General features: G+C 39.4%; 1 protein-coding gene across 1 annotated transcript; it reads right to left on the minus strand.

Moving 5' to 3' along the window:
* Nucleotides 1-374: 374 nt before the first annotated feature.
* Nucleotides 375-27096, minus strand: LOC139456544 (proton-coupled zinc antiporter SLC30A5-like). Its single transcript, XM_071238355.1, has 16 exons — nt 26654-27096; nt 23697-23819; nt 20441-20507; nt 18987-19072; nt 17960-18047; nt 16658-16748; nt 15897-15979; nt 15417-15587; nt 11013-11301; nt 9382-9587; nt 7682-7839; nt 7388-7517; nt 6772-7090; nt 6378-6604; nt 6077-6205; nt 375-5108 (listed from the first exon to the last, which is right to left on the minus strand). The coding sequence occupies exons 1-16, from the start codon at nt 26689-26691 to the stop codon at nt 4935-4937; spliced, it is 2379 nt and encodes a 792-aa protein (XP_071094456.1). The 5' UTR covers nt 26692-27096; the 3' UTR covers nt 375-4934.
* Between the last annotated feature and the right edge of the window lie 802 nt (nt 27097-27898).

Here is a 27898-nt window from a genome sequence, read left to right on the forward strand (position 1 = left end):
GGAAATGTTGTCAAACTGACATAGTCAAATGCTCTGCCTCGCCACCAGCTTTAATTTTTAGATCAAAGTAGGATTCACTTTACAAAAGAATCTCCTAGAGGATGCCATTATTTGAACAATTAAGTCAAGTCAACATCAAGATGAACAACGGAGATTAGTTTCATAAATATTTATTTACAAAATAGTACATTTTTCTTATATTTCTTTACAAAGATACTGCATGATAAGTGGTCCATCAATGACTATACATATAAGCACATGTGTTAATAAGGCTAAAACAAAAATTAGGATTCTCAGACATCTAAAGATGAATGTGGATAGTATGAAAATGTGATAAGGTGTGCAACTTGCCTGTCCGAATTTTAGTATTTAGTATTTAGTTCGTACTGAACTACAAATATTATTGCTTTCATGCAGGAGTGTGTTAACCGATACACCAGTGCCTAAAATCCAAGATTTGGAAACAAATTCCTTTTCTTTTTTAATTATGGATAAAACCTTCTTTGACAGAAGTAAATCCAGGTACATGTTATTGGGAACATAATATGAAGTATCTTGCAATTTTGATTTTTTGTTTTTGTTGTTTAATGCCCCACTCAGCAATATTCCAGCTACATGACGGCAGTCTGTAAATAATCGAGTCTGGACCAGACAGTCATGTGACTGACATCATGAGCATCGATCCACGCAAATGGGATACGATGACATGCATCAACTAAGTCAGCAAGCCTGACCACCTGCTCCGGTTAGTCGCCTTTTACGACAAGCATAGTCGCCTTTCACGGCAAGCATGGGTTGCTAAAGACCTATTTTACCCCAGATCTTCACGCAAACACTTAAATATTGGTATTAATATTATAACTACTACGATAGAAACTCTATACATTTCACACATGATATTATTTACTCTGAATGAAACAATAAATGTGTGTGTGTTACATACAAATAGCCTGAGTGGGAGAGTTTGGTTTAATTCCACTTTGAACATTATTTCAGTCGTAAACATCAGGGTGTGCTAGCATGATGTGGGAGGAAAGCCTAAATTAATGTAGGCGTTTTATGTATACCATATTGTCATGTTGGTGAAACCCACGAACATGGGTATGGTATAAACCTAGAAAAATAATCAGGGCTAAGAGGGATTCGAATCCATGATCATATGTTTCTGGTACGCCTAAGGGAGGGAACTCTACACAGCACATGGTGTTGCCTGAGTGGACAGTGCCACCCATGTTTAGTTAGTGAATGTTCTTTTACAGAGCAGTGTGTAACAGTGCTGCTACTACTACCGTGATTTGTACATTAACGACTTTGGACCAGACAAACCAGTGATTGAAAGCATGATCAATGATATACATCATTTGGTTACAATAACAAAAATCAGCCACACACACATTGCATCCACATGATCACTATCTTTAGACAGACTTTACCACAAGCTTTAAGTACCACTATGAGTGAGGAACCTATTCCATCCTAGAATTCAGCAGGACAATGCTTGATATGTACATATGTTACATGTATGGTTTCTGAGGGCAAGACATTGACTTAGTGGATCTGTCCTGAACCATGTGCATACTTCGACATTCCTCTACCAGAACACTGACTCACATTTCTGCACTGGTGTTGAGTACTCTGTACAGATTGCATGTTCTCTATAGAATTTTTGTGATTAAGGACCCACCATTTAATATTCTGGTGGGGTGGGGCTGTTTGATTTTATTTTTTTTGGTCACTGCTTCCAAAACTGCAATATTTTCTTTGAAAAGAGGAACCAAACATCAAAATATAAAAAATATTAAACCCCAGTTCTGTCAGCATGGTCATGACATCCACCAAACAAAATATTTGAGGGGTAAAACCGGAGGCCAAATATTTCTTTCCACTTACTTCTGGAATAAAATATTTTATCATAAAAATTCTAACCACCCCAGGATATCCAGCATAGTTGTACATGCAATTTATACAAGCAAGAAGCAGTGACTTTGATCTCGTCTTATACTGCAACAAGCTACTACCACTGGTCACACACTACTATACACCACTTTCTCATAAATCTACAAAAATAATCATCTTTCTAAAAATTGATATACTTCCAGTTACTACGACATATGTTCTAGTAAGTATATTGGCGCCATTATCTGTATTAGCTGGGAGTTACTAAAAGGAAACTTGATACAGTTCACTAAACTAATAAAATGGCTGGAAGTCTACACGATGTCCTCACACATGCTGTGAAACAAACACCACAGAGTGTCACCACTCATCAGTCTTAAAGCAATATACAGCAGTCACAATGTCAAACCTGAATACATCATGTATACACACTTGCATCCAACTCAAGCCATCTCATTCAGACAATCCCATGCAATGAGAGCTGAAATAAAACAAATGTTATTATGTGTGAATAATTACAATGTGCAGAGGTATTTAGAAACAAACATATAAAACAAAAAATCTAAGACAAAATATTTCTCTTTTTTTGTCTTCAGTAATGCTTGGTTATAGTCAGTTTGTCCTTGTGTTGTGTTCTGGTCACAATGATAGCTGACCACACATGCTTACTAATTACTTACAACCAAAGTTTCAACGTGAACACTCCCCTAGAGCGTGCAAATCTAGTAAGAACTTAAGGATGTCTGCTGGCCTATGTTCAGTGGTAACAAAGTATTAACATTTCTAAAGACATATTCCTAAAATCTGAATATTTTAATCTTACTGTTCAAATAATGACAGATGAGTTCTGTCACCATCACCACAACTACTGGCCAAATAATTTGTTTGTTTTTCACTGTTTTACAATTAGGTGAAATGAAAAAAACCCACGAGATTTTATCATCTGTTCATAAGAAATGGTGAATAATAAATATAAAAATCATTATTCCAACAAAAGACACAGTCAAGTATCTTTTGGTATCTTCAAATGTTAAAACAATTTTGTTTTTCATTCATTAGTCATATTAGTAGCAGTAACCTTTGTGGAAGTTGAGAATAATGTTAATGTTGTTTCAGACCTACATTCGATTTTGGGTCAAGATTTTTGTAAAATAAAAGGCAACAATAGACTGCAGACTGACCATTAACATGTTGCTTGAGCACGTAAAAAAATGACGTAGTTTTCCAGCAGAAACAAAAGGGAACCAGCAGACACCCACCCACAAATATTGCTAATAGTGGCCTTCAAACATATTTTAACACAACATTCCATCTATAAACAAATGAGACACCCTGTCACACAGCCATACTTTCAATTGGCTTCACACGCACGCACACACACAACAGCTGATCATTGCCAGAATATTGACTACCCCCTGTTGTGGTCAATACATCATTACACAGACACACATGTTCATATAGCACCTTGTCAACTGAGGCTGTGGGCAATTTATAATCAATTCAGTGAAGGTTATTGCTAGGAGACTAACAGTGCTATACTAACCAATAAGTTTGATTCAAAATACAGATACAACAAACTCCATCGACCCTCCAAACTTCAGTTTTGATCCCATGAAACCTACAATGACCCTACATTACCATTCCTCCATTAGTTCAGACTGCAGTGCTCGGAATGAAGGATGGAAGTCAAGAGGGTCCTTATGGGGTATACTGTTTAGCATAAAACAAGAAATGTAAATGTAATCTGTATCGTAAAAGATTAACATAGAATGTGCATAAGAAACTGAAAAGCGTAAATTATAACTTAACTGTTAGCATAACCATGCTTAAATCTCATAAAAGTCGTATATGTACATCTACATAACTCAGAGTTTCGTATTTGCAAAACATGAACTGCAGTAATGAAAGGAAAGAAGAAACAGCTGTCACCATGTTTCCCAGACTGATGATCTGGATGCACATAAATACGATTTCACATTTTGACAGCTTGTCCGCTATTCACATGTTTTTTTACTGACAAAGACCAAAAGATAATGATTACTGACTAATGGCCGTCAATTAAACTGTCGGCTTGTGACCCCCCAACAGGACCCTCAGTCAAGGGGTTCCCGTCACATTACTGAGGGTGTGGGTGTGGGGGGGATGCTGGTGCAGCCATTTTCAGACACCTTTTGTGTCAACCTTCGTCCATCCCCCTATCATGTGTTGTTTGTGATGCTGGTGCAGCCATTTTCAGAAACCTTTTGTGTCAACCTTCGTCTATCCCCCCTATCATGTGTTGTTTGTGATGCTGGTGCAGCCATTTTCAGAAACCTTTTGCGTCAATCTTCGTCTATCCCCCTATCATGTGTTGTTTGTGATGCTGGTGCAGCCATTTTCAGAAACCTTTGTGTCAACCTTCGTCTATCCCCCGATCAAGTGTTGTTTGTGATGCTGGTGCATGCATTTTCAGAACACTTTTGTGTCAACCTTTGTCTATCCCTCTATCATGTGTTGCTTTTTAAACTTTGTGACTTGGACAGTGTGTACCACATTCTTCAACCCATCCCAACCCACACTTAGTCTTTCTTAAATCCTGGATCTGCCTCCGAATCATATGTAAAGAGATTTAATACTGACATTGTCTTTAAATAAGATGCTAGTTCCAAAAACCATACTGACACGGGACTGCTCACAATTTGTACAACTGGATAGAGTTCATCACACCTGAGTATTCACTCTGCTGAGCTGATTCAACATCACTGTTCTTATCAAACATTCATTTTCAATCATGAGTTTATGGATTCTGTCCTTCAATGTTGATCATGTTAATGCATTTAAGACTGCAAGAAACAAGGACTAGATCACTATTCTCCAAAAATTGAAAATACATCCTACTTTTAACATTTATATTTCATAATATATTTCAATCATTATTCTATTCATACTTACTTTTCAAATTTGATAATAAATTGCACACAACCTATATGACATATATCTCTATTTGTTAGGAAGATATATACACATATATCATTGTATATCACACTATGCTGTTCCCTTCATATAGATTTCACTGTGAATGGTTCTTCAAAAGTGAGGATCTGCATGTCATGGGTGGCAGCGGCCACATTGTCCAGCGATGCCCCCAACCCAGACAGGTGAAGGAAGAACGATTCCTTCTCTACCTGCACTGTCAGATTGGTAATTCCAATTTCTCGGAAAAGTGATGTCACCTGCAAAGAAGATAACTTGGACACTTAGTCTATTATATCAATGAGAGTTCAGAGTACTCTATGTGTCAGTGTCAGGTCAATATAAATACACAAGACTAAATAAAAGCAAAGTCACTGAACAGTCTCAGTGACTAAGGTCAACATTATAGTCTATGAAGCCAAGGTTGGTTATTTGACACATATTGGCAATCCAGACGATCATTTGGACAAGCAATGGGACATTTGAAATAAGTATCTAACTAAACCTGAAGCTGGTAATGGAGTAAAATCACTTCCCATCACTTCAAATTGGGCTCAATATGCCAACAATGTGCTAAGCCAATTCCTTGTGAACACCCCACCAATGATATTGCAGGAATATTACTAAAAGTGACGTAAAAATATACTCACTCACTCAAACTGAAGTTTAGCACTCTGTCTTACATATCTAGCAAGAGCCTAGACGTTTTACTAAAATGCATGTCAGTTTTGTTAAAAGGTTTTCTGTTCCAAAACAATATAGATTAAGCCTTATCAGATAATCCTTTTCAAATACATGTAACACCTATTCAGCATTTAGTTATGTTGTCCTGGCTTATCCCAACAAGTCCAAGTTTACAGTGACGATGGAGTAGCCTAGAAGTTTAGAAAGACCCTGCTTCAGTTCCCAGCATGCATACAGAGGGTGAAGCCAATGTTCTGTCCTTTTCAGTGGTATGGACCCGTGAAGATCCGGGGTAGAATAGGTGTTCAGTAACCCACCCTTGCCGTAAAAAGTGACTGTGCTTGTCGTAAGAGGTGACTAACAGGATCGGGTGGTCAGGCTCGCTGACTTGGTTGATGCATGTCATCATATCCCATTTGCGTGGATCGATGCTCATGATGTCAATCAGTGGATTATCTGGTCCAGAATCGATTATTTACAGACCGTCGTTGTATTGCTGGAATATTGCTGAGTAATCAGTATAAAAGCTCCACACATCGCTTACCTGGGTAATGATTTTCTGTTCACTTTTGTCGGGCGCCACTTGAACATGCAGCATACCGATGACCTTTGATGACGTATGCCACCAGAAGTAAGGGCGTCGGTATGATATTACACCATCTATCGTCAAAACCTGCAACAACAAACACAGCAAGCAAATAACATTAGTAATTTCATACAGATACACTGATATTTTCATGAATTATGTTCATTGTTCATTTCGACCACTACACAATTTGCAGCTAACAATGTAATCAAATATTCAGTTGTTATGATAACAGTCTCACTACGTACAATGATCTTACCTTTTGTAAAATATGTGTCAGATCTTTTTCCATGTCTGTCGGCGTTCTTAGAAGTAAAACTGTTGTTGTATCTTTCAGTAAAGGCAACACACTCAACAATATGAGCGTCGCAATAAATAATGAACATATAGGGTCAGCCACGTTCCAGCCAAAGTTCTCTATAATCAGCGTTGATATAATGACGCCAACACTACCCATGGTGTCTGCTAGGACATGTAGAAACACCCCTGAAAAACAACAAATTCTGTCAACATTATGATTACATTGCATATGACCAGATACAATTAACAATGTTTTCAGACAACCTTCCACAAGTTAAACAAGCCATTTTGTGTCAGCTATCACACAGCCACTGGCTAATAATGTGTGCAGCTCATGTCATATTGTCACTTACCCTGCATGTTTGTATTACTCCCAAAGTGGGAGTGACCATGGGAAGTATGCGACGGACTTCCATGGCTGTGTCCATGATCCCCCCACAAAGAATGGCTTTGTTCACACGGACTTGAACTTCCATGTGAATGGCCATGACTTCCATGATTGTGACCTTGACCTCCATGAGAATGACCATGACCTCCCCCATGTGCGTGACCTCCCCCATGTGCGTGACCTCCCCCATGAGAGTGGCCATGACCTCCATGGCCGTGTCCATGTGAACTACTGAAGGCGAATATACCAATAAGATTTACTGCTAAACCAAGAACGGAGACAGTCTGAAAAACAAAAGAAAGCCGTTTTTACAAGAAAGGTTTTTCAAACATCAAATACTGTTAAATTTAGGCAAAAATATGAAACAAGCTCTTCCCCAACAGGAAGAAGAAAGAATTGAACTCTACACAAGATATGGGACAATATAGTCAGATGGTCCACTTTGAGTCCCAGTGTTCTCTCGCCTCTTTTTGTTGCCTGAAAATTTCATTTAGTCCTTTACCATAGTCATGATGGTTACTCCAATTCTTTTACAAAAGTTTGCTTTAACCACTAAACTACTCCAATGCCCAGTGCCTTACCAGCAGTTTTGCTGTTTTGATCTCCGGTGGCTCAAATAGTCGTGTGACGGCTTCAGCAAATACAAATATAGAAATGATGACAAGGAAGAGGCCATTAATAAAACCAGACAGCACTTCAACCCGATCATACCTGAAAAGAATAAAACAATAAACAATAAAACAGCGCAATTTCACAACAAAGTAAAATAAAACAAACTTATAGTCTCGATTCAGTGTATCATCTACACAATAATCACAAACAAATTTGAATGATAATTATTAGTCAATTATTTATTTAGCAATGTAAAATCTCACCCGTATGAGAATATTCTTGTTGCCTTCCACCTGGTCATGATGGAGGCATACAAGCCCATGACGAGGGCCGAGCAGTCAAACAGCATATGGAAGCCATCGGATATTAGACCGAGACTGTTGGTCCACACGCCGTACAACAGCTCCACAAACGTGAACATCTGCAACACAGGAAACTACATACAGCACCAGCAAATACCAAGCCATCACAAGTACAACAACAGCAACTATGGATGTTTAACTCCACAGTTAGGGGTGAGGATTGTATAGCATGGGTGCCGGTCAGGGCAAGACAGACCAGTGGCTGATAGCATGACTGCTATCAGGTCACAATGACATCCTTCGAAATGCACGCTAGTCTGCTAGCCTTAGACTACTAAATTGGGCCGAGGACAAGTAAACATCCAATAATGGTAGTCCTCATCATGCTCTAAACCAGTTCTTAATGTTTCACTTGCGCTACAAATTGGAACTGAATAAAACTGACAGAAAATGTAATCATAGTAAACAGTTTTGTCTCAATCAAGCAGGGCTAGCTACAAGCTCTGAGGACGAACTCTGAGTGAAATAACATTCACACTAGTCCTGAGATTAGTCTTAAAAACTATTTCTGAGGTCGAACTACACAATCGTCTCGGCTACACATTGTAACTATCTAATGACAAGTTTCCTTGGGACCTAGCTGAGCTCCAAAGGAGCACAAATAACCAACATCAGATGCAAGACATCACCACATTCTGAACCGCTACCATCTATACACACAACATTTGAACTTTACTCAAGACCTCGGCCCCTTAAGCAAAGCATATTATAGTTACAGTTATTGTAACTCCTATACTTTAACATATGGATTAACAATAAATGTAGCATCTCAACAACTTTACACAAAAGCAACAAGTATTAAAAGCAAAATACATTTGCAAAGTGATTTCATAACAAGGTATTGCAGTGGTTACTTTGGAGAGAAAAGCGCTAGTTATATGATATTAAAAAATATAAGATATCAATGCAATGAATCTTAAAGAACAATGTTGTCTTTTTTGTTTGTTGTTTAACGCCGCACTCAGCAATATTCCAGGTATATGACAGTGGTCTGTAAATAATCAAGTCTTGACAAGACAATACAGTGATTGACATCATTAGCATCAATCCACATAATTGGAATCGATAACATGCATCAACCAAGTCCCGTTAGTCGCCTCTTACGACAAGCACAGTTGCCTTTTACGGCAAGCATGGATTGCTGAAGACCTATTCTACCTCGGATCTTCACAGGTCATGTTACTAATGAGAGGGATGTTTATACAATTGCAGAATGATTGTGTTCAAAAGTGGGAGAGATATGGCAATCTCTTTTGGGAGAAAAGGAGCAGATGTGAAAATTGTGAGAATATCCAGCAAATACCAAAAGTATTGTAGGTTGCTGCGCCTGTTTTAATGCATGATGCACAACTCCCACTCATTATTTATTTCTTAAATACACAACCCCATGTGCTTCTCAAAAGGTTGAGGCTTGCTGACTTGGTTGATACATGTCATCGAGCCCAATTGAGTGGATCGATGCTCATGATTTTAATCACTGGATTGTCTGGTCCAGACTCGATTACCGGTATTTACAGACTGCCGTCACATAGCCGAGTGCTGCTATAAAAACAACAAACCAACCAATTATAAGAGGTTGTCATTCCTTCAGTGCAACCCACCAGGTTAATACACAAGAAGTAGAAGATCTTGCGGGAGTTGGATTCCTCCAGAATCTGTCGAAGGCCGTTTTTGAGAATTATGAAAGCTGACTGTGATGTGCGATGGAAAGCCTCCCCTGCAAAACTGTACAATGGAAGTCCGGATGGAGAGTAGCCGATAAAGCTGCCCTTGGCACTGCGGCTTGGGGACACCAGCAACCATGTCCCTGGTGGAGCAAGGTAGAGTTCATCAAGTCATAAATATCCTAATTTTCAAAATATGTGTACTTATGAAGGACATCTCTTTTCTTAAACTTTAAGAGTGGTGAAATGTTGCATATATGTGATGAAAGAAACCAAGATATCTTGTCATTTTTTGTTCCAGTGCACAATAAAAGAAAACACATATGCCCTCTGAAAATATCAGTGTGGGATTCTTCAACATGTTAATACAATAAGTCTAAGGTTGACAGTTAACAAGTCTGGATTGTGGGGAAATACCAAGGATGGATGATTACCAATCTCATTCAAACCAGATTTAAGTGTTTGAACCGCTACACTAAACATGCTAAAGATCTGAGGACATCCCATTGCAGGTTACGTCAAAATGACTTTTGCGAACTTTGACCAAGCAATGCAATGACTAACAGGAAGTCAACAACAGCCAATGGGAAAGCAGCTTTCTCTTACTTCACGGCACTAGTATCAGAATGGCGACCTCCATACTACGCTTTGAAGAATGCTTTGACAAAGTTCTCTATTCAAAAAATTTGAACAAAAGAATATTCTGGAATGTCTAATAGACGTCTAGTAGATGTCTAGTAGATTGTATGTACTTCCCATAGGCTGTGAAAAAATCTCTTCTGCTTCAAATGTTCATCCCACAGAAGCGAGCGACAGATGATGTTGAACATATCGCTTGAGTCATACAACCTGAGCTTTCATTCAGAATACCATGTGTTAACCTTTCCATGGTTACATGATTAGGAAACACATTCAAACTTTCGTGATTTTGTAAGCAACGTTCTTATTGGTTTGATTAAAGGTTGTTCTGACTTGACCTGTAATGGGATGTCCTCAGATCTTTGTGTAGCAGTGGTGTGCACTAAGATCTGATTATAATGAGATAAGATGATAATACACAAAAGTTCAGACCCATATAACAGTCCTTGGGAATGGATTCATTAGTTTATGGGTACTTTTGCATTTGCCTGCAATCTCAAACCATCTGATTAAACATCATCTGTTCAATAGTAAGTCTGTCATGAATCTCTTACTAGTTCACAAGAAAAACCTTCAAAAAGATGTCACTACATATTTGGGGTTGAGGGGGAAAAGTTCAAGATTCTTGTAATGGCCGCTTGCACACTGGTGGCAGTTATGATACTGGGAGGGTGAATCAGCGTTAGAAATTGGCACTAGTCCTGTAGTCCTTGCCAAACTGCCCAATAGTTAAGGTATCACAATGACTAGTAGAAATTTGTCATTGTTAAGGGTTTTGCGAGATGTTATCATTATAAGGACTAGTGGACTAAAACTGTAAGTTTCTATCGCTGGTGAATATGTAACAAAGTTGTCACATGCTGGGAGGCAGCTTGCATAACATTCAATAAACTAGTGGTTATCATATATAACCCTGCTCCTTAACTCACCCAGGATGAGAGCCATGAGGCTGAAGACAACTCCCCCCGAGAGGACATGGTCCTCCGTGATGACTTCCCTCAGCTTGTGCATGGTGGTGATCTGGGCCATGTAGGGGTGGTTCCAGGTGGAGCTGAGGAACAGCGCCCCCAGGGAGATGGCAGCCACACCGTACAGAGCCGTCTTCTGCGGCTGTAGGTGGTTTATGGACACTGCCTCGATGTAGAAGTCAATCAGGAAGACGAACATGATGACCAGCAGTAGAGGAAACAACAGGTAGAGCCATGACTGTATGTCACTCTGGAAGTAGCATACAAACACTGATATACCACAGTAGAGCCATGACTGTATGTCACTCTTGAAGTAGCATACAAACACTGATATACCACAGTAGAGCCATGACTGTATGTCACTCTGGAAGTAGCATACAAACACTGATATACAACAGTAGACCCATGACTGTATGTCACTCTGGAAGAAGCATACAAACACTGATATACAACAGTAGAGCCATGACTGTATGTCACTCTGGAAGAAGCATACAAACACTGATATACAACAGTAGAGCCATGACTGTATGTCACTCTGGAAGTAGCATACAAACACTGATATACAACAGTAGACCCATGACTGTATGTCACTCTGGAAGTAGCATACAAACACTGATATACAACAGTAGAGCCATGACTGTATGTCACTCTGGAAGTAGCATACAAACACTGATATACAACAGTAGAGCCATGACTGTATGTCACTCTGGAAGGAGCATACAAACACTGATATACAACAGTAGAGCCATGACTGTATGTCACTCTGGAAGTAGCATACAAACACTGATATACAACAGTAGAGCCATGACTGTATGTCACTCTGGAAGTAGCATACAAACACTGATATACAACAGTAGACCCATGACTGTATGTCACTCTGGAAGAAGCATACAAACACTGATATACAACAGTAGACCCATGACTGTATGGCACTCGGGAAGTAGCATACAAACACTGATATACAACAGTAGACCCATGACTGTATGTCACTCTGGAAGAAGCATACAAACACTGATATACAACAGTAGAGCCATGACTGTATGTCACTCTGGAAGTAGCATACAAACACTGATATACAACAGTAGAGCCATGACTGTATGTCACTCTGGAAGTAGCATACAAACACTGATATACAACAGTAGACCCATGACTGTATGTCACTCTGGAAGTAGCATACAAACACTGATATACAACAGTAGAGCCATGACTGTATGTCACTCTGGAAGTAGCATACAAACACTGATATACAACAGTAGAGCCATGACTGTATGTCACTCTGGAAGGAGCATACAAACACTGATATACAACAGTAGAGCCATGACTGTATGTCACTCTGGAAGTAGCATACAAACACTGATATACAACAGCAGAGCCATGACTGTATGTCACTCTGGAAGTAGCATACAAACACTGATATACAACAGTAAAGCCATGACTGTATGTCACTCTGGAAGTAGCATACAACCACTGATATACAACAGCAGAGCCATGACTGTATGTCACTCTGGAAGTAGCATACAAACACTGATATACAACAGTAGAGCCATGACTGTATGTCACTCTGGAAGTAGCATACAAACACTGATATACAACAGTAGAGCCATGACTGTATGTCACTCTGGAAGTAGCATACAAACACTGATATACAACAGTAGAGCCATGACTGTATGTCACTCTGGAAGTAGCATACAAACACTGATATACAACAGTAGAGCCATGACTGTATGTCACTCTGGAAGTAGCACACAAACACTGATATACAACAGTAGAGCCATGACTGTATGTCACTCTGGAAGTAGCATACAAACACTGATATACAACAGTAGAGCCATGACTGTATGTCACTCGGGAAGTAGCATACAAACACTGATATACAACAGTAGAGCCATGACTGTATGGCACTCTGGAAGGAGCATACAAACACTGATATACAACAGTAGAGCCATGACTGTATGTCACTCTGGAAGGAGCATACAAACACTGATGTACAACAGTAGAGCCATGACTGTATGTCACTCTGGAAGTAGCATAGAAACACTGATATACAACAGTAGAGCCATGACTGTATGTCATTCTGGAAGGAGCATACAAACACTGATATACAACAGTAGAGCCATGACTGTATGTCACTTTAGAAGTAGCATACAAACACTGATATACAACAGTAGAGCCATGACTGTATGTCACTCTGGAAGTAGCATACAAACACTGATATACAACAGTAGAGCCATGACTGTATGTCACTCTGAAAGTAGCATACAAACACTGATGTACAACAGTAGAGCCATGACTGTATGTCACTCTGGAAGGAGCATACAAACACTGATATACAACAGTAGAGCCATGACTGTATGTCACCCTAGAAGTAGCATACAAACACTGATATACAACAGTAGAGCCATGACTGTATGTCACTTTAGAAGTAGCATACAAACACTGATATACAACAGTAGAGCCATGACTGTATGTCATTCTGGAAGTAGCATACAAACACTGATATACAACAGTAGAGCCATGACTGTATGTCACTCTGAAAGTAGCATACAAACACTGATGTACAACAGTAGAGCCATGACTGTATGTCACTCTGGAAGGAGCATACAAACACTGATATACAACAGTAGAGCCATGACTGTATGTCACCCTAGAAGTAGCATACAAACACTGATATACAACAGTAGAGCCATGACTGTATGTCACTTTAGAAGTAGCATACAAACACTGATATACAACAGTAGAGCCATGACTGTATGTCATTCTGGAAGTAGCATATAAACACTGATATACAACAGTAGACCCATGACTGTATGTCACTCTGAAAGTAGCATACAAACACTGATGTACAACAGTAGAGCCATGACTGTATGTCACTCTGGAAGGAGCATACAAACACTGATATACAACAGTAGAGCCATGACTGTATGTCACTCTAGAAGTAGCATACAAACATTGATATACCACAGTAGAGCCATGACTGTATGTCACTCTGGAAGTAGCATACAAACACTGATATACAACAGTAGAGCCATGACTGTATGTCACTCTGGAAGTAGCATACAAACACTGATATACAACAGTAGAGCCATGACTGTATGTCACTCTGGAAGTAGCATACAAACACTGATATACAACAGTAGAGCCATGACTGTATGGCACTCGGGAAGTAGCATACAAACACTGATATACAACAGTAGAGCCATGACCATGATGACTGTATGTCACTCAGGAAGTAGCATGAAAACACTGATATACAACAGTAGAGCCATGACTGTATGTCACCCTGGAAGTAGCATACAAACACTGATATACAACAGTAGAGCCATGACTGTATGTCACTCTGGAAGTAGCATACAAACACTGATATACAACAGTAGAGCCATGACTATGTCACTCTGGAAGTAGCATACAAACACTGATATACAACAGTAGAGCCATGACTGTATGTCACTCTGGAAGTAGCATACAAACACTGATATACAACAGTAGAGCCATGACCGTATGGCACTCGGGAAGTAGCATACAAACACTGATATACAACAGTAGAGCCATGACTGTATGTCACTCTGGAAGAAGCATACAAACACTGATATACAACAGTAGACCCATGACTGTATGTCACTCTGGAAGTAGCATACAAACACTGATATACAACAGTAGACCCATGACTGTATGGCACTCGGGAAGTAGCATACAAACACTGATATACAACAGTAGAGCCATGACCATGATGACTGTATGTCACTCAGGAAGTAGCATGAAAACACTGATATACAACAGTAGAGCCATGACTGTATGTCACCCTGGAAGTAGCATACAAACACTGATATACAACAGTAGAGCCATGACTGTATGTCACTCTGGAAGTAGCATACAAACACTGATATACAACAGTAGAGCCATGACTGTATGTCATTCTGGAAGGAGCATACAAACACTGATATACCACAGTAGAGCCATGACTGTATGTCACCCAAGTGACGGCTACCAACCTCTAACGTGTAAGGGAAATAAGGTTTATTCTAACAAGGATACCCATCTCTCTGGTGGGAGAGAATCAAGGTCTATTCTGACACGGATGCCCACCTCTAAGGTCGGAGAGAATCAAGATCTATTCTAACACGGATATCCACCTCTAAGGTCAGAGAGAATCAAGATCTATTCTAACACGGATATCCACCTCTAAGGTCGGAGAGAATCAAGGTCTATTCTAACATGGATACCCACCTCTAAGGTCGGAGAGAATCAAGATCTATTCTAACATGGATACCCACCTCTGAGGTCGGAGAGAATCAAGATCTATTCTAACATGGATACCCACCTCTAAGGTCGGAGAGAATCAAGATCTATTCTAACACGGATACCCACCTCTCGTGTGAGGTATATGAAGGCTGCCCAGGGCCACAGTAGACCAGCTGATACAAATGTTGACAGAGCATGAAGACGTTTTGCCCCGCCCACTTCCACTGACAGTTTTTTAGCAGCTGCATTGTAGCCCACATTAAGACACAAGGTGATGAACAACAGCACCACACCACCCTGTAACAAACCACAGTCTTCCTTTGATGCATATGTTTGGGACAATAAAGATATATTAATAAGTTTCTTTGTTTTAGGCATAATGAACCAAGTCAGTGAGTCTAATTAACTCTTATTTTCCACTGGAACCAACCACTGTTAAAGAAGCATGCAGCGATATCACAAACTGTGTTATCATATATAATGTTTATATAACCAAAATTAAAGAACAAACAGCATCTGATTATAGTAACTTTTATGATATTATAAAATATAAAAAGTAAGGTGGAAGTTTTGTAAATGTGAAAGCCAGGAAAGAAACAGACTTACTTTGTGATCAGACCATCCAACCAGATTTACAACATGATAGAACACATGAGAAATAAACGTCCCATGGATGTCATCATGGCTGGCTGCAAGAGGAACATTTCAGGGGATAATGAGTGGACACTGTGTTCAAACAGTATTTCAGTTGTATCAACGTTAATCGTTAATGTCGCAGGAAAAGTGAAGTAGATATTTAGACAGAAACTGAATGATATTTTAAACCATTCACATAGACGCTTAAAGAGCGTGTCCGAAACAAAACACTGTCTAGACGCGTGGCAGAGTGAGACACTCCAAGACACAGATTTCAATATCATGTAGCACCACTATACAACCAATTTCTATATAGGTGGTGAGGTGAGGTGAAATGGTGTCCAAGATTAGTACACTCATATAACAACGTGCATGCACATGTGTGTGTGAGAAGCAGCATGTACTAGTCCGGACTGATGCCGATTAATAGTGCTAGCCCACTGAGATACCATGCCGCAGTTTACCCCACTCAGACACAGTATACTGAATCCGAGCTGACCAGATCTTGTTTTATCCCCTTAATGCCGAGCGCCAGACATGGCAACAACAAGTACTATCTTTTAACTTCTTTTTGTATGACACGGACAGGGATCAAACCCTGGACCTTCTGCTCTCCGGGCAGACACTTTACCACTAGGCCACAGAGGCGGTCCAATTCAGCAGATAATAAAGCTTGAACACACTGAAAATATACTTCCAGGGTGAAATATTAACTAAGACCATGACCTTACCATCATGTTCAGACATCATGTCAAGTTTCTCATCATGATCAAACAAAAGAAGCGTGACCACGGCAACCAAGAAGAAAACAGCACCGCGGGACTGAAATAGGAAAAACAAAAAATTGAAAGCCAACACATATGATTTGTGTATGATAGAAATAGGTAAATGAATTACAGTTGTATTGTCTACATACAAGCTATAAACAAGGATATGAAGAAGTTATGTGGGAGGCTTTATTGCACAAGTGTGTGAATTTTAGAGGTCGGCTGTATTTCTAGTTTTGACTTTCCATCAGTGCAGCATAATTCTTATCAACACGATCAAGGATTAAAATAAAAATAAAAATCATTATCATGATATCATGAGGATTTTACCAAGGGACCCCAAAGGTCCAAGGGTCCTTCAGGGTTTTACCTTGACTTACAAATCTGGGGGACCGGGGGACCCCAATCATTAATTTCAAGGGTCCTTACAAGAAATATGGGGGTCCTGTAAGTAATAATGTGACATAGTGTCTTGTACTGAATGATTTTATCATTATTGTAATTACAGGGCCTCTGTATTTCTTTTCATGAATGTGATACAATAAATTATATTGTGTCCCGTGGGAAGCAATTATTTCCTCTGCATCCATTCTGTACATTTGTGCTTACTGGATGCACAGTTTTGCATCGTGTAAAACCCTGCATCATAGTAATGCAAATGTTATCATGATGAACCTGCCATCCATAATAAACATAATATATCAACATGATCAAACATACCTGTCTTCTTTTTTATCATGCTGCACACATATTTAATAATTTGATACACTGTCATCATGGTCATGTCAGTAATCCTTCTCACATTCTTGTTCATTTCGTGATAAGTAATTATACTTGTCAAAGATTATCCATACATCTGACAGGAATAATTCTAGGAAGGGGATTTGTGCTTTTAGTCCTAAATTGAAAAAAAGGCCCACATTTTCAAATACAGTGGAGCATTTTAACATTGTGCTGTATGGGCAAGTGTGGGTGAACCCCTGGAATATTCGAAATGTTCACATAAAGGGGCCATGTCAGAAAATACCTCCAGTGAACCCTGATACATGCCAGAAGCATGAAAAATTACATTTGTCAAAGGAAACAACCATCATCTAATTGTGGAACCATGGTAACATAGGACTATTAGTGGTTGTGCATCAAGTTAGTAACGAGACATGTGAACAAGTCAAAACACCACTTGATTCCTTAATGTGTGTCTGTCCATCATGTCAAACTGTACATGTGTAACCCATGTCTATTGGTACTGATGACATTTGGCATCACCTTAGCAGGGCCTCCTCCATTGTTTGTGAAGAGAGCTGTAAATCCCGCGATGATCACAACATCACCGTGCTCAAACAATAAAATGGTTCTGAAGCAAAGATACATAGTTTATAGTGAGTGAGTGAGTATTGTTTTATGCTTCTCTTAGCAGTATTCTAGGAATATCATGACAGGGGACTCAAGAAACGTGTTTCAATATTATACCCACGTGGGGAATCAAACCCAGGCCTTCAGTGTGACGAACAAACACTTGAACCGCCAGGCTATCCCACCACCCCACATACATAATGTATCGCTAATCACATGAACAACTGTAAAACATCTCATTCACTTACAGGCTAAAAGACAACTTTATCTTAAAAACAAGCCATTATCTGACTCTGAGTATTTACAACTTCGGTGTGACGCCACACCCCATGTTATAGTGCAAGTATTCATGATAGAAAACATATGATGTCCGAAAACCTATGCTGCTGAAAGCTCTGATCGAAAACAGGACAATTCGAGTGGTTTTTAAAATCTTTGATTATATTTTTACGCGGAAGATGTTTTTTTACGAGGACCACTGTTTTACAAAACGCAATTTTCCGTGTTTCTGCGGAGATTTCCGTCCCTGTACATTATAAGATAGGGGACAATCCAGCCAGAGGTGCCATATTGAGTCCACGTTTCCTCTCACTTCTTATTGTTGCCCGTATATTCCGTTTAGTCCGATATCATGTTTAATCAAACTCTTATTTCAAAGGATGCTTGTCATGCTTATAAATAATAATTTGACATTAGATACACATAATATAAGATCATCTGTTTATCTCATATTGTTTTAAATTAGGTTTACACGGTAAGCACATTTTTACAACTAAAAATGAATTTCTGTTTAACCTTCATTTCTGATCAGAATTGAAAACTGAAGACCATCTGGGAAATTATACTTAAAGTACACTACAGACAGTACTGGAATCTAGCTTACTAACTATGTGTGAGCTATGAACATAATGAATGGAAGTACAGTTGAACATCATCTCACCTGAGGGGACCACACAAGGTGAGTCCAAACATCCACAAGAAACCAATAAGGCTGCCAACAAATGCATGTCTCACTATCCGGAAGAGCTGGAACAAGTAGAAAATACTACAGTCCAAGCACCCCAACAGTACAAGCACCCAAGAGGAGAAGCACCCAAGAGGACAAGCACCCAAGAGGACAAGCACCCCAACAGTACAAGCACCCAAGAGGACAAGCACCCAAGAGGACAAGCACCCATGAGGACAAGCACCCAAGAGGACAAGCACCCAAGAGGACAAGCACCCCAACAGTACAAGCACCCAAGAGGACAAGCACCCAAGAGGACAAGCACCCAAGAGGACAAGCACCAAAGAGGACAAGCACAAAGAGGACAAGCACCCCAAAAGGACAAGCACCCAACAGTACAATCACCCAAGAGGACAAGCATCCAACAGTATAAATCACCCAAGAGGACAAGCACACAAGAGCACAAGCACCCAACAGTACAAGCACCCAAGAGGACAAACACACAAGTGGACAAGCACCCAACCAGTACAAGCACCCCACCAGTACAAGCACCCAAGAGGACAAACACACAAGTGGACAAGCACCCCAACAGTACAAGCAACCCAAGAGGACAAACACACAAGTGGACAAGAACCACAAGAGTACAAGCAACCCAAGAGGACAAACACACAAGTGGACAAGCACCACAAGAGTACAAGCACCCAAGAGGACACGCACCCACGAGGACAAACACCCACGAGGACAATCACCCACGAGGACAATCACCACAAGAGTACAAGCACCCAAGAGGACAAGCACCCACGAGGACAATCACCCACGAGGACAATCACACAAGTGGACAAGCACCCCACCAGTACAAGCACCCGAGAGGACAAGCAACCCAAGAGGACAAACACACAAGTGGACAAGCACCACAAGAGGACAAGCACCCACGAGGACAAGCAACCCAAGAGGACAAACACACAAGTGGACAAGCACCCCACCAGTACAAGCACCCAAGAGGACAAACACACAAGTGGACAAGCACCCCACCAGTACAAGCAACCCAAGAGGACAAACACACAAGTGGACAAGCACCACAAGAGTACAAGCACCCAAGAGGACAATCACCCACGAGGACAAGCAACCCAAGAGGACAAGCATCCCAAGAGAACAAGCACCCAACAGTACAAGCAGCCCAACAGTACAATCACCCAACAGTACAATCACCCAAGAGGACAAGCACCTCAACAGTATCTTTCAGGAGATGAGGAGGAGGAGGATAAGCCTTGTGAATCCAAACTATGCAAACTAGTCAAAAGCATTGTTTACCTTTCAAACCTACACACATATTTAAATGTGTGAGAGTTCATGAAAATGAAGTAGAATGTGATTCCCATGACTAGTGGTATAACTGCTTTTATTCGTCTTTCTGTTTTTTCTCTTTGTAAGAATGTTCCCATGCTTACCTGATTTTTTGTCAGTCTCCTGCCTGTGCTCAATGGCTTCTGAAGAAACAGCAGTGGTAGAGCAGTCCTGAAACAAACATGCAGACCAACTGTCAGTCACATGGGGCCTGTCACAATGATGGCATTGTTGCTTTATCAGCTTTATCAAATAGAGAATTATCCACAGAATTTGTGAGGTGAAATTGGGTTTAACGTTGCATCCAAGATTATTGCACTTAAGTCATACATGTATAGGGACGTGCATGCAGGTGTTTATGTGGCTGCTTGTACTAGTCCGGACTGATGCTGATTTATAGTGCTAGCCCACTGAGATACCATGCCGCAGTTTAACATGAATACCCCAAACAGACACAGTATACTGACTCCGAGCCTACCAGTCCTTATTTAGCCCCTTAATGCCGAGCACCAGGCACGATAACAAGTACCACCTTTTAACGTCATTTGGATCGAACCCTGTCTTTAAACTTATCATTGCACCACTGCCTAAATCCATCCTTTAACATCCAACAAGATGAAGCAACAACATCGGGATGAAATATGATGCTGTGACTTCACCATTATACAAATGTTTATTTTAATGATCACGAACTTACCACATATTTAGCAAATATTGCCAGCGTCCTCGATCAATATCAGTTTCTTGGGCCCATAAAACATGATATTCCCCGTATTGTGGTCAATAATTGTTTTATTACACAATATAAAAAAGAACATTTCAATTTGAGACGCTCTCGCTGATCCTCTGAAATAATTTCTCTGCTTTGAGTCCATTGGCTTAATATTGTAATCATGCAGGGTAATACCACTTTTGTTCGCTGCATGGCAGGGTGGGTCTCAGGATAATATTGTGTTTTAAAGGTCATGTGATCTTTTCTGAACTAATTAAATTACATATATAATGTCTGTGATGTACCCTTACCATAACCCGGTAAACTGTAACAGATAATCATGTTAACAAATGTGTTCATCATGTGTATGGCTAGGTTATACCCACTGCCCTCAACATTGCTCAGGGCATGACTAGCAGTATTGTTAAACCAGGGAGTGTAATCACATGGTAAAAGTTCAGTGTTGGAAAACTGACCTCTTAATTTGTGTTCGATAACAGACATAATAAACAGGATAAATCAATTGATAATCGATGATTTATCGACAGTCAATCCGACTGCTGACTGGGGGTGAAACATTACAGCAAGGGCACTATGTGATATGTATCACGATATATAGGTCATGATACAACACATATCGTGATACACATATTAACGTCATAACGCATGGAATGTTCTTGATCATAAATATGTCAGAGTAGATTCAAAAGGAAAAGCTCCATTCGTAGAGGTTATTTTTAGTAGTTAACTTTAAACAACTGTAACATATTTTGCAATATTTGACTCACAAAAATGCTGGGTGTCTTTAAACGAGTAATAAGTAATTTATTTTAGCAATTGTATTGTCTTGTATCGTACAGAAATATCACCCATTTTATTACAATATAGATCTTGATTGTCGATCAGATTGTCTTGACTGGGCGCCGCCAATTTGTTTAAAGCAAATGCAAGTGACATGAGAGGTGGAATCTGATTGGTCAGTAGGTGGGGCACAGATCAAGCCTGGATTCCAGTCTACAAATGGCCTAGTTCGGCAAGGATGGAAACTAGACTTTTATACTGGTACTTAGATAATGCCCTTGCCTCAGGTAGAGGGTTTATCAGCCAATAATGTATGTTGCTCTGTGTCTCGTCCCAATTATACAGGAACAAATACTAACATCTTTAACATGTGTACTGAAACCTATTTCTCTATAAACATGAGGCATCTACTCATTGAACAAGTGAATTTGGATTTCATGCTGACATCATGGACATGGCAACATGGCAAAGTCATCTAAAATATGTTCATCAAAACGTATTAATATGATAATATGATCAATTGGTGTATCACCCCGATCACTAATCATATATGTAATGATAATAATATTAACATAATCAGTTGGTGTACCACTAATCATGCTAATCACAATAGTTTACATTCATAAAATAATTGGATTGGTGTACATATACTATGTATACAGTAGATACAGAAAAATATCCTGCATAGAACAATGTTTTTTGTTTGTTTATTTGTTGTTATGTTGTTATTGGCAGTCTGTAAATAAACAAGTCTGGACAAGACAATCCAGTGATTGACATCATGAGCTTCGATGCATAGAACAATGTAGAACATGAAGAGTATGTAGAATATGAAGAACATGTAGAACATGTAGAGTATGTAGAATATGAAGAACATGTAGAACATGTAGAACATGTAGAGTATGTAGAATATGAAGAACATGTAGAACATGTAGAACATGTAGAGTATGTAGAATATGAAGAACACGTAGAACATGTAGAACATGTAGAGTATGTAGAATATGTAGAGTATGTAGAATATGAAGAACATGTAGAACATGTAGAACATGTAGAACATGTAGAGTATGTAGAATATGAAGAACACGTAGAACATGTAGAACATGTAGAGTATGTAGAATATGTAGAGTATGTAGAATATGAAGAACATGTAGAACATGTAGAACATGTAGAGTATGTAGAATATGTAGAGTATGTAGAATATGAAGAACATGTAGAACATGTAGAGTATGTAGAATATGTAGAGTATGTAGAATATGAAGAACATGTAGAATAGGAAGAATAGAAAGAACATGTAGAATATGTAAAATATGAGAACATGTAGAACATGTAGAGTATGTAGAGTATGTAGAATATGAAGAACATGTAGAATAGGAAGAATAGTAAGAACATGTAGAATATGTAGAACATGTGGAATATGCACATGATGTAGAACATGTAGAATATGCACATGATGTAAAACATGTAGAATATGAAAAACATGTAGAATATGCACATGATCATCATGATCATGATGATGTAGAACTTACAGAATATGTATAATGTGAAGAATATGTAGAAATATGCAGAACATGAAGAATATGCACATGATGTGGAACATGTAGATTATATAGATAATGTAGAATATGCACATGATGTAGAATACATAGAACATGTAGAATATAGTATACAATAAACAGGAATAACATCAGTAAGTCTAGTAAAATTCTGTTTGGTTCAGTAATCTGAGCTAATAACATGAACAATAACCCGTAAACATAAACTCTATAAACATTCTGTGACATGCTTGAACTACAAATCTTCTTGAGGTCAAGTAGCCAGTACAAGGAAGTAGACATGGTATCTCTTACCCTGCCTTCACAATGAAGAGGAACTGTACCACAGGAATCAGCTTCAGCAGATCATAGGCCAGGAACAGACCAACTGCACGTAGGAATTTGGAAAAGGCTAACAAGCCAACATACAGGGTCAAGCTGCAAACAGAAGCAGACACTCATCAAGATTGACTCGCATCAAGTATGTCAAAAATCAAAACAATTCATATTCATAATGTCAGCTGAAGATAATACGACTGGTCTCAACAAAGGAATGAGTAACACATCAAGATAAGTAAGCCAGTCAGGGACAGAAATTAGCACTAGCCCAGAACAGTTTAGTTAATGTTGAGGGTATCCCAAACATGCTAAGGGATCGCAGAATTTCAAACATTTTGAGGTATTACTATATGTTATTACTATTTGGGCTAGTAGACTTTCTTCGTTAATTTCTATCCCTGCCAGTACATGGTGAAAGTAATGGTTGCTTCACATGGTAAAAGATTCAGCTGACCATGCTCATCAACATGTTGACTTCAAGATGAAACTTGCTGACACAGCATGATTTGTGACAGATCAAAACCTGCATCATAAAACCTAAACATGCCCCACTGAATTATTACAGTGATTAATCACAAACTATAGATAAGAGTACAGTGTACTGAGCACACTGTCATCCTACCGGTTATCAGATTTATACTGCGCAGGCAGGTATTGCTTAACAAGCTAAAGTGCTGCATACTTTCAAATGTCTCTCATATATATGCTAGTGAAGAATGATGTTTGAGCATATGAATGTACCAGTACATCAATACCTGATACCATGGATACAGTATACTTTGTTCAAAGGCTATTATCAGTATTTCCAGGATTTGTATGATAATGTCATTAGAATAGAGAAAATAGAGTTAAAATCTGAGGGCACCTCCATAAAACTTAAATGGTCGAGTCAGGTGAACCCTGAACAAACTTTGACAGCCCAATCTAAGTCCATGAAGTCAGTTGGAGAAGATTGCATGGGTTTTGGACCGTCAGCGTTCAAAAAAGTTTGGCTTCATTTTATTACCATTTTGATTCAGAAAGTTGTACAAATTATCAAAAAACACCTAGAGAAGAGAATATTCCTTTGGTGGTTCTGTTTTTGGATGTAGAACATCATAAGTTCATGCCACAGCGCTCAGAAATGACAGAGTGGTTGAAAAAATGATGACAATATAATCATGATAATGGTGCTGCTATATTTTCTACTTTTGCAGCCTGTCATTTCTTTTTGGTTTCAAGATAGAGAAATCAAATGTGCTGGTTTGAATTTAAAAGCCTTGACCAGCTGTTGACGCTGGTTGGAAAGTTCACCTGACACGACCTCCTACTGTCTTTGGAGCAGTCCTCATACCTTCACGCACAAATTTATGATATCAGAGAAAAAATCGGATTTTGATAGGATTTAAGATATATAACTGGTGTCAATGTAGAGCTTAACCTACTCGTGTAGACTTAACCACTTCAAATTTAAAATCTCATGCTTTGTGTTTGGTTCCAAATTCAATTTTGAACAGTTAATCATGTTAAGACTACAGGTAAACTAGCTCTACATGGACAACACAGTGTGTTTATCTCCTAATTTTGGTGATATTCCAAACCATGAAGACAATGTATCATTGTGCTCACTTTATCATGTTTATTATCATAAACACTTTGATCATGTTGTTTCTTTGCATCTCCAACAGATGATATTGATTGAAATTAGACAAGAATATTTACTAAATGATCATGATGATTTAATTATATTCATACCTGTACACATGGTACAAGCCCTTATACGAAAACAGAAAAAAAGACATGGTGCCATCTTTGGCTTGTAAAATTTTGCCAAGCAAGGTTCTGTTTTCACTGCACAATTTTTTTACACAGTCCTTGTTGACCACATTTCGTCAGGTGACAATGACTGAGCATGCTGAGTGCAACTTGTAAATCATTAAACGGGAGTGGCGCACATTTTCAGATCTAATTAGCATTATGGGGGCACGAACGCGCTTCGCCAGCTTACCGGTTGGGCTAATTAACACGCATTAATCTAGAAATGCATACAAAAGCAAGTCTAGCCAGCTCAAGCTAGCTCTATTCCACAGCATAGGGAATTTTTTTATTTTTAGAGTCAAGAAGGATATTGTGTAATATAAGATTTCAGAGACTAAATGTTAGTCTAACCCTCTCCATTCATCTTTTTTAGGAAGCCACGCCTTCCATTGTCTAGCAAAATGAGTAACCAATCAAGCAATGAAACATGTTAAAATGGACTATACTCTAATCATGCTAATAGGATTACCTTCATTGGATTATCAGAAACACTGATAAAAGGTAAGAATTTATGGCTAACCTTAACATGCTTAAGGATCGAAAAGGGGTGTTGGATTGGAAAGGCATGTCAGCTACCTAAGATCGAAAGGGGGAGTCTGATCGGATAAGCATGACAGCTCCATAAGATTGTAAAGGGGTGTGGGATTGGAAAGGCATGTCAGCTACCTAAGATTGAATAGGGAAGTCTGATCAGATAAGTGTGACAGCTCCATAAGATCGAAAAAGGGGTGTTGGATTGCCAAGGCATGTCAGCTACCTAAGATTGAAAAGGGGAGTCTGATCAGATAAGTATAACTGCTCCATAAGATCGTAAATGGGTGTTGAATTGCCAAGGCATGTCAGTTCCCTAAAATCACAAAGAATTGTCGGATTGCCAAGGCGATTCAGCTCCCTAGGATCAAAAAGGCGTGTTGGATCACCAAGGCATGTCAACTCCCTGAGACGGATGCAGGAGCTCTCGAGCGAGAACCAGTATAACAGTATAGTCAACTGTAGCTATAGCGTGGTAATTGAGCTGTTGGTAGAAGTTTACACACCGGTAACCTGCTTTGTTGCCCATAACACTGTATGATAGGCATGTGGTTATCTAGTCCATTCACTAAATGAATAAATAATAACACTTTTGGTAATCTTACCTAGACGTTGAACTGTATATAGCTCGACCTGACAGCATTTTTGACAAATAGACTGCTTGCTTACTCCTGTGAATGATTCAATATCCAGATAGATCGTTTAAACTGCCACTTTATAGTTTATCTAAGGTCTTCTTTGTTAATGGCATTTTTGAACGGTCCTTTCCTGAAACTCCCTTCAGCGTAGGGTTTTGTTGTACAAAGTAAGCAGATAATCTACTCGCAAATGAATCTGAACAAAACATCGATGCTTCTGTCAATAACTCAGACAACAGCCGGCACTGAGGCCTTGGAGTCGTATCTCCGTCATTTGGTAACAATTGAAAGTTTTCCTTTTAAATGCGCTCAGATCTATCCATGAAAATGGTCAGAGTGAAGTTGCTCAAATCAATTCCGCACGATACGTGTAAAACAAAACTTTCTTCGTAGCCAGCCTGGCACTTTCATCCACCGGAAGGAAGCAGCAGACGGGATTCCGAGTCTGCGCAATTGAGAGCGATTTATTCTAAAGTTAGAACTCCTCGCTGAAAAGTGAATTTATTTACGAGGTGAGGTGAAATGGGGTTCAGCGCCGCGCTCAAGATTATTGTACTTTTATGGAGTCGTGCATGAACGTATGTATGTGAGTGTGGCTGCTTGTACTAGTCCTGACTGTTGCTGATTTTATAGTGCTAGAACACTGAGATACCGAGCCGAGAGCCGCGATGGGGTCCTACAGTCAAGATACGACCCGACATCACGGCCGAGAACATCAAAAGTAGCACCAGCACAGCATAACCAGGAATTTTAAACCAGGCCGGCTACCGTCGAAACATAAAGTGAAAGGGATATCGGTCTGTTATTACCTCAAGTTGTGGTAATATAATTATGACAAGTACGTGTACACATAGGGACATTATCTGCGAGTACAGCGACATCAACTTTTCAGTCCCAAACCCACGGGAAATGTTTTTAAAAATACGAGGGTAATCGGCCACCACAGGACCCAATCGCGGCTCTCGGCTTTGAGCTACTATGCCGCAGCTTAAGATGAATACCCAAATCTGACACAGTATACTGACTCCGAGCCGACCAGTCCTTTATATTTATTAACCACTTATGCCGAGCGTCAGACAGGGTAACAAGTACCATCTTTTAACGTCTTTTGGAATGGGGCTCGAACTGACGACCTCTCCGGGCAGACGCTCTATCCACTAGACCAAGGAGGTGATCTTTAATTCACGAAAGGCCATTATGTGAAACGTATCC

This window comes from Haliotis cracherodii, unplaced genomic scaffold (assembly GCF_022045235.1).
Source record: "Haliotis cracherodii isolate W230 unplaced genomic scaffold, xgHalCrac1.p SCAF_1, whole genome shotgun sequence".
Classification (NCBI taxonomy): domain Eukaryota; kingdom Metazoa; phylum Mollusca; class Gastropoda; order Lepetellida; family Haliotidae; genus Haliotis; species Haliotis cracherodii.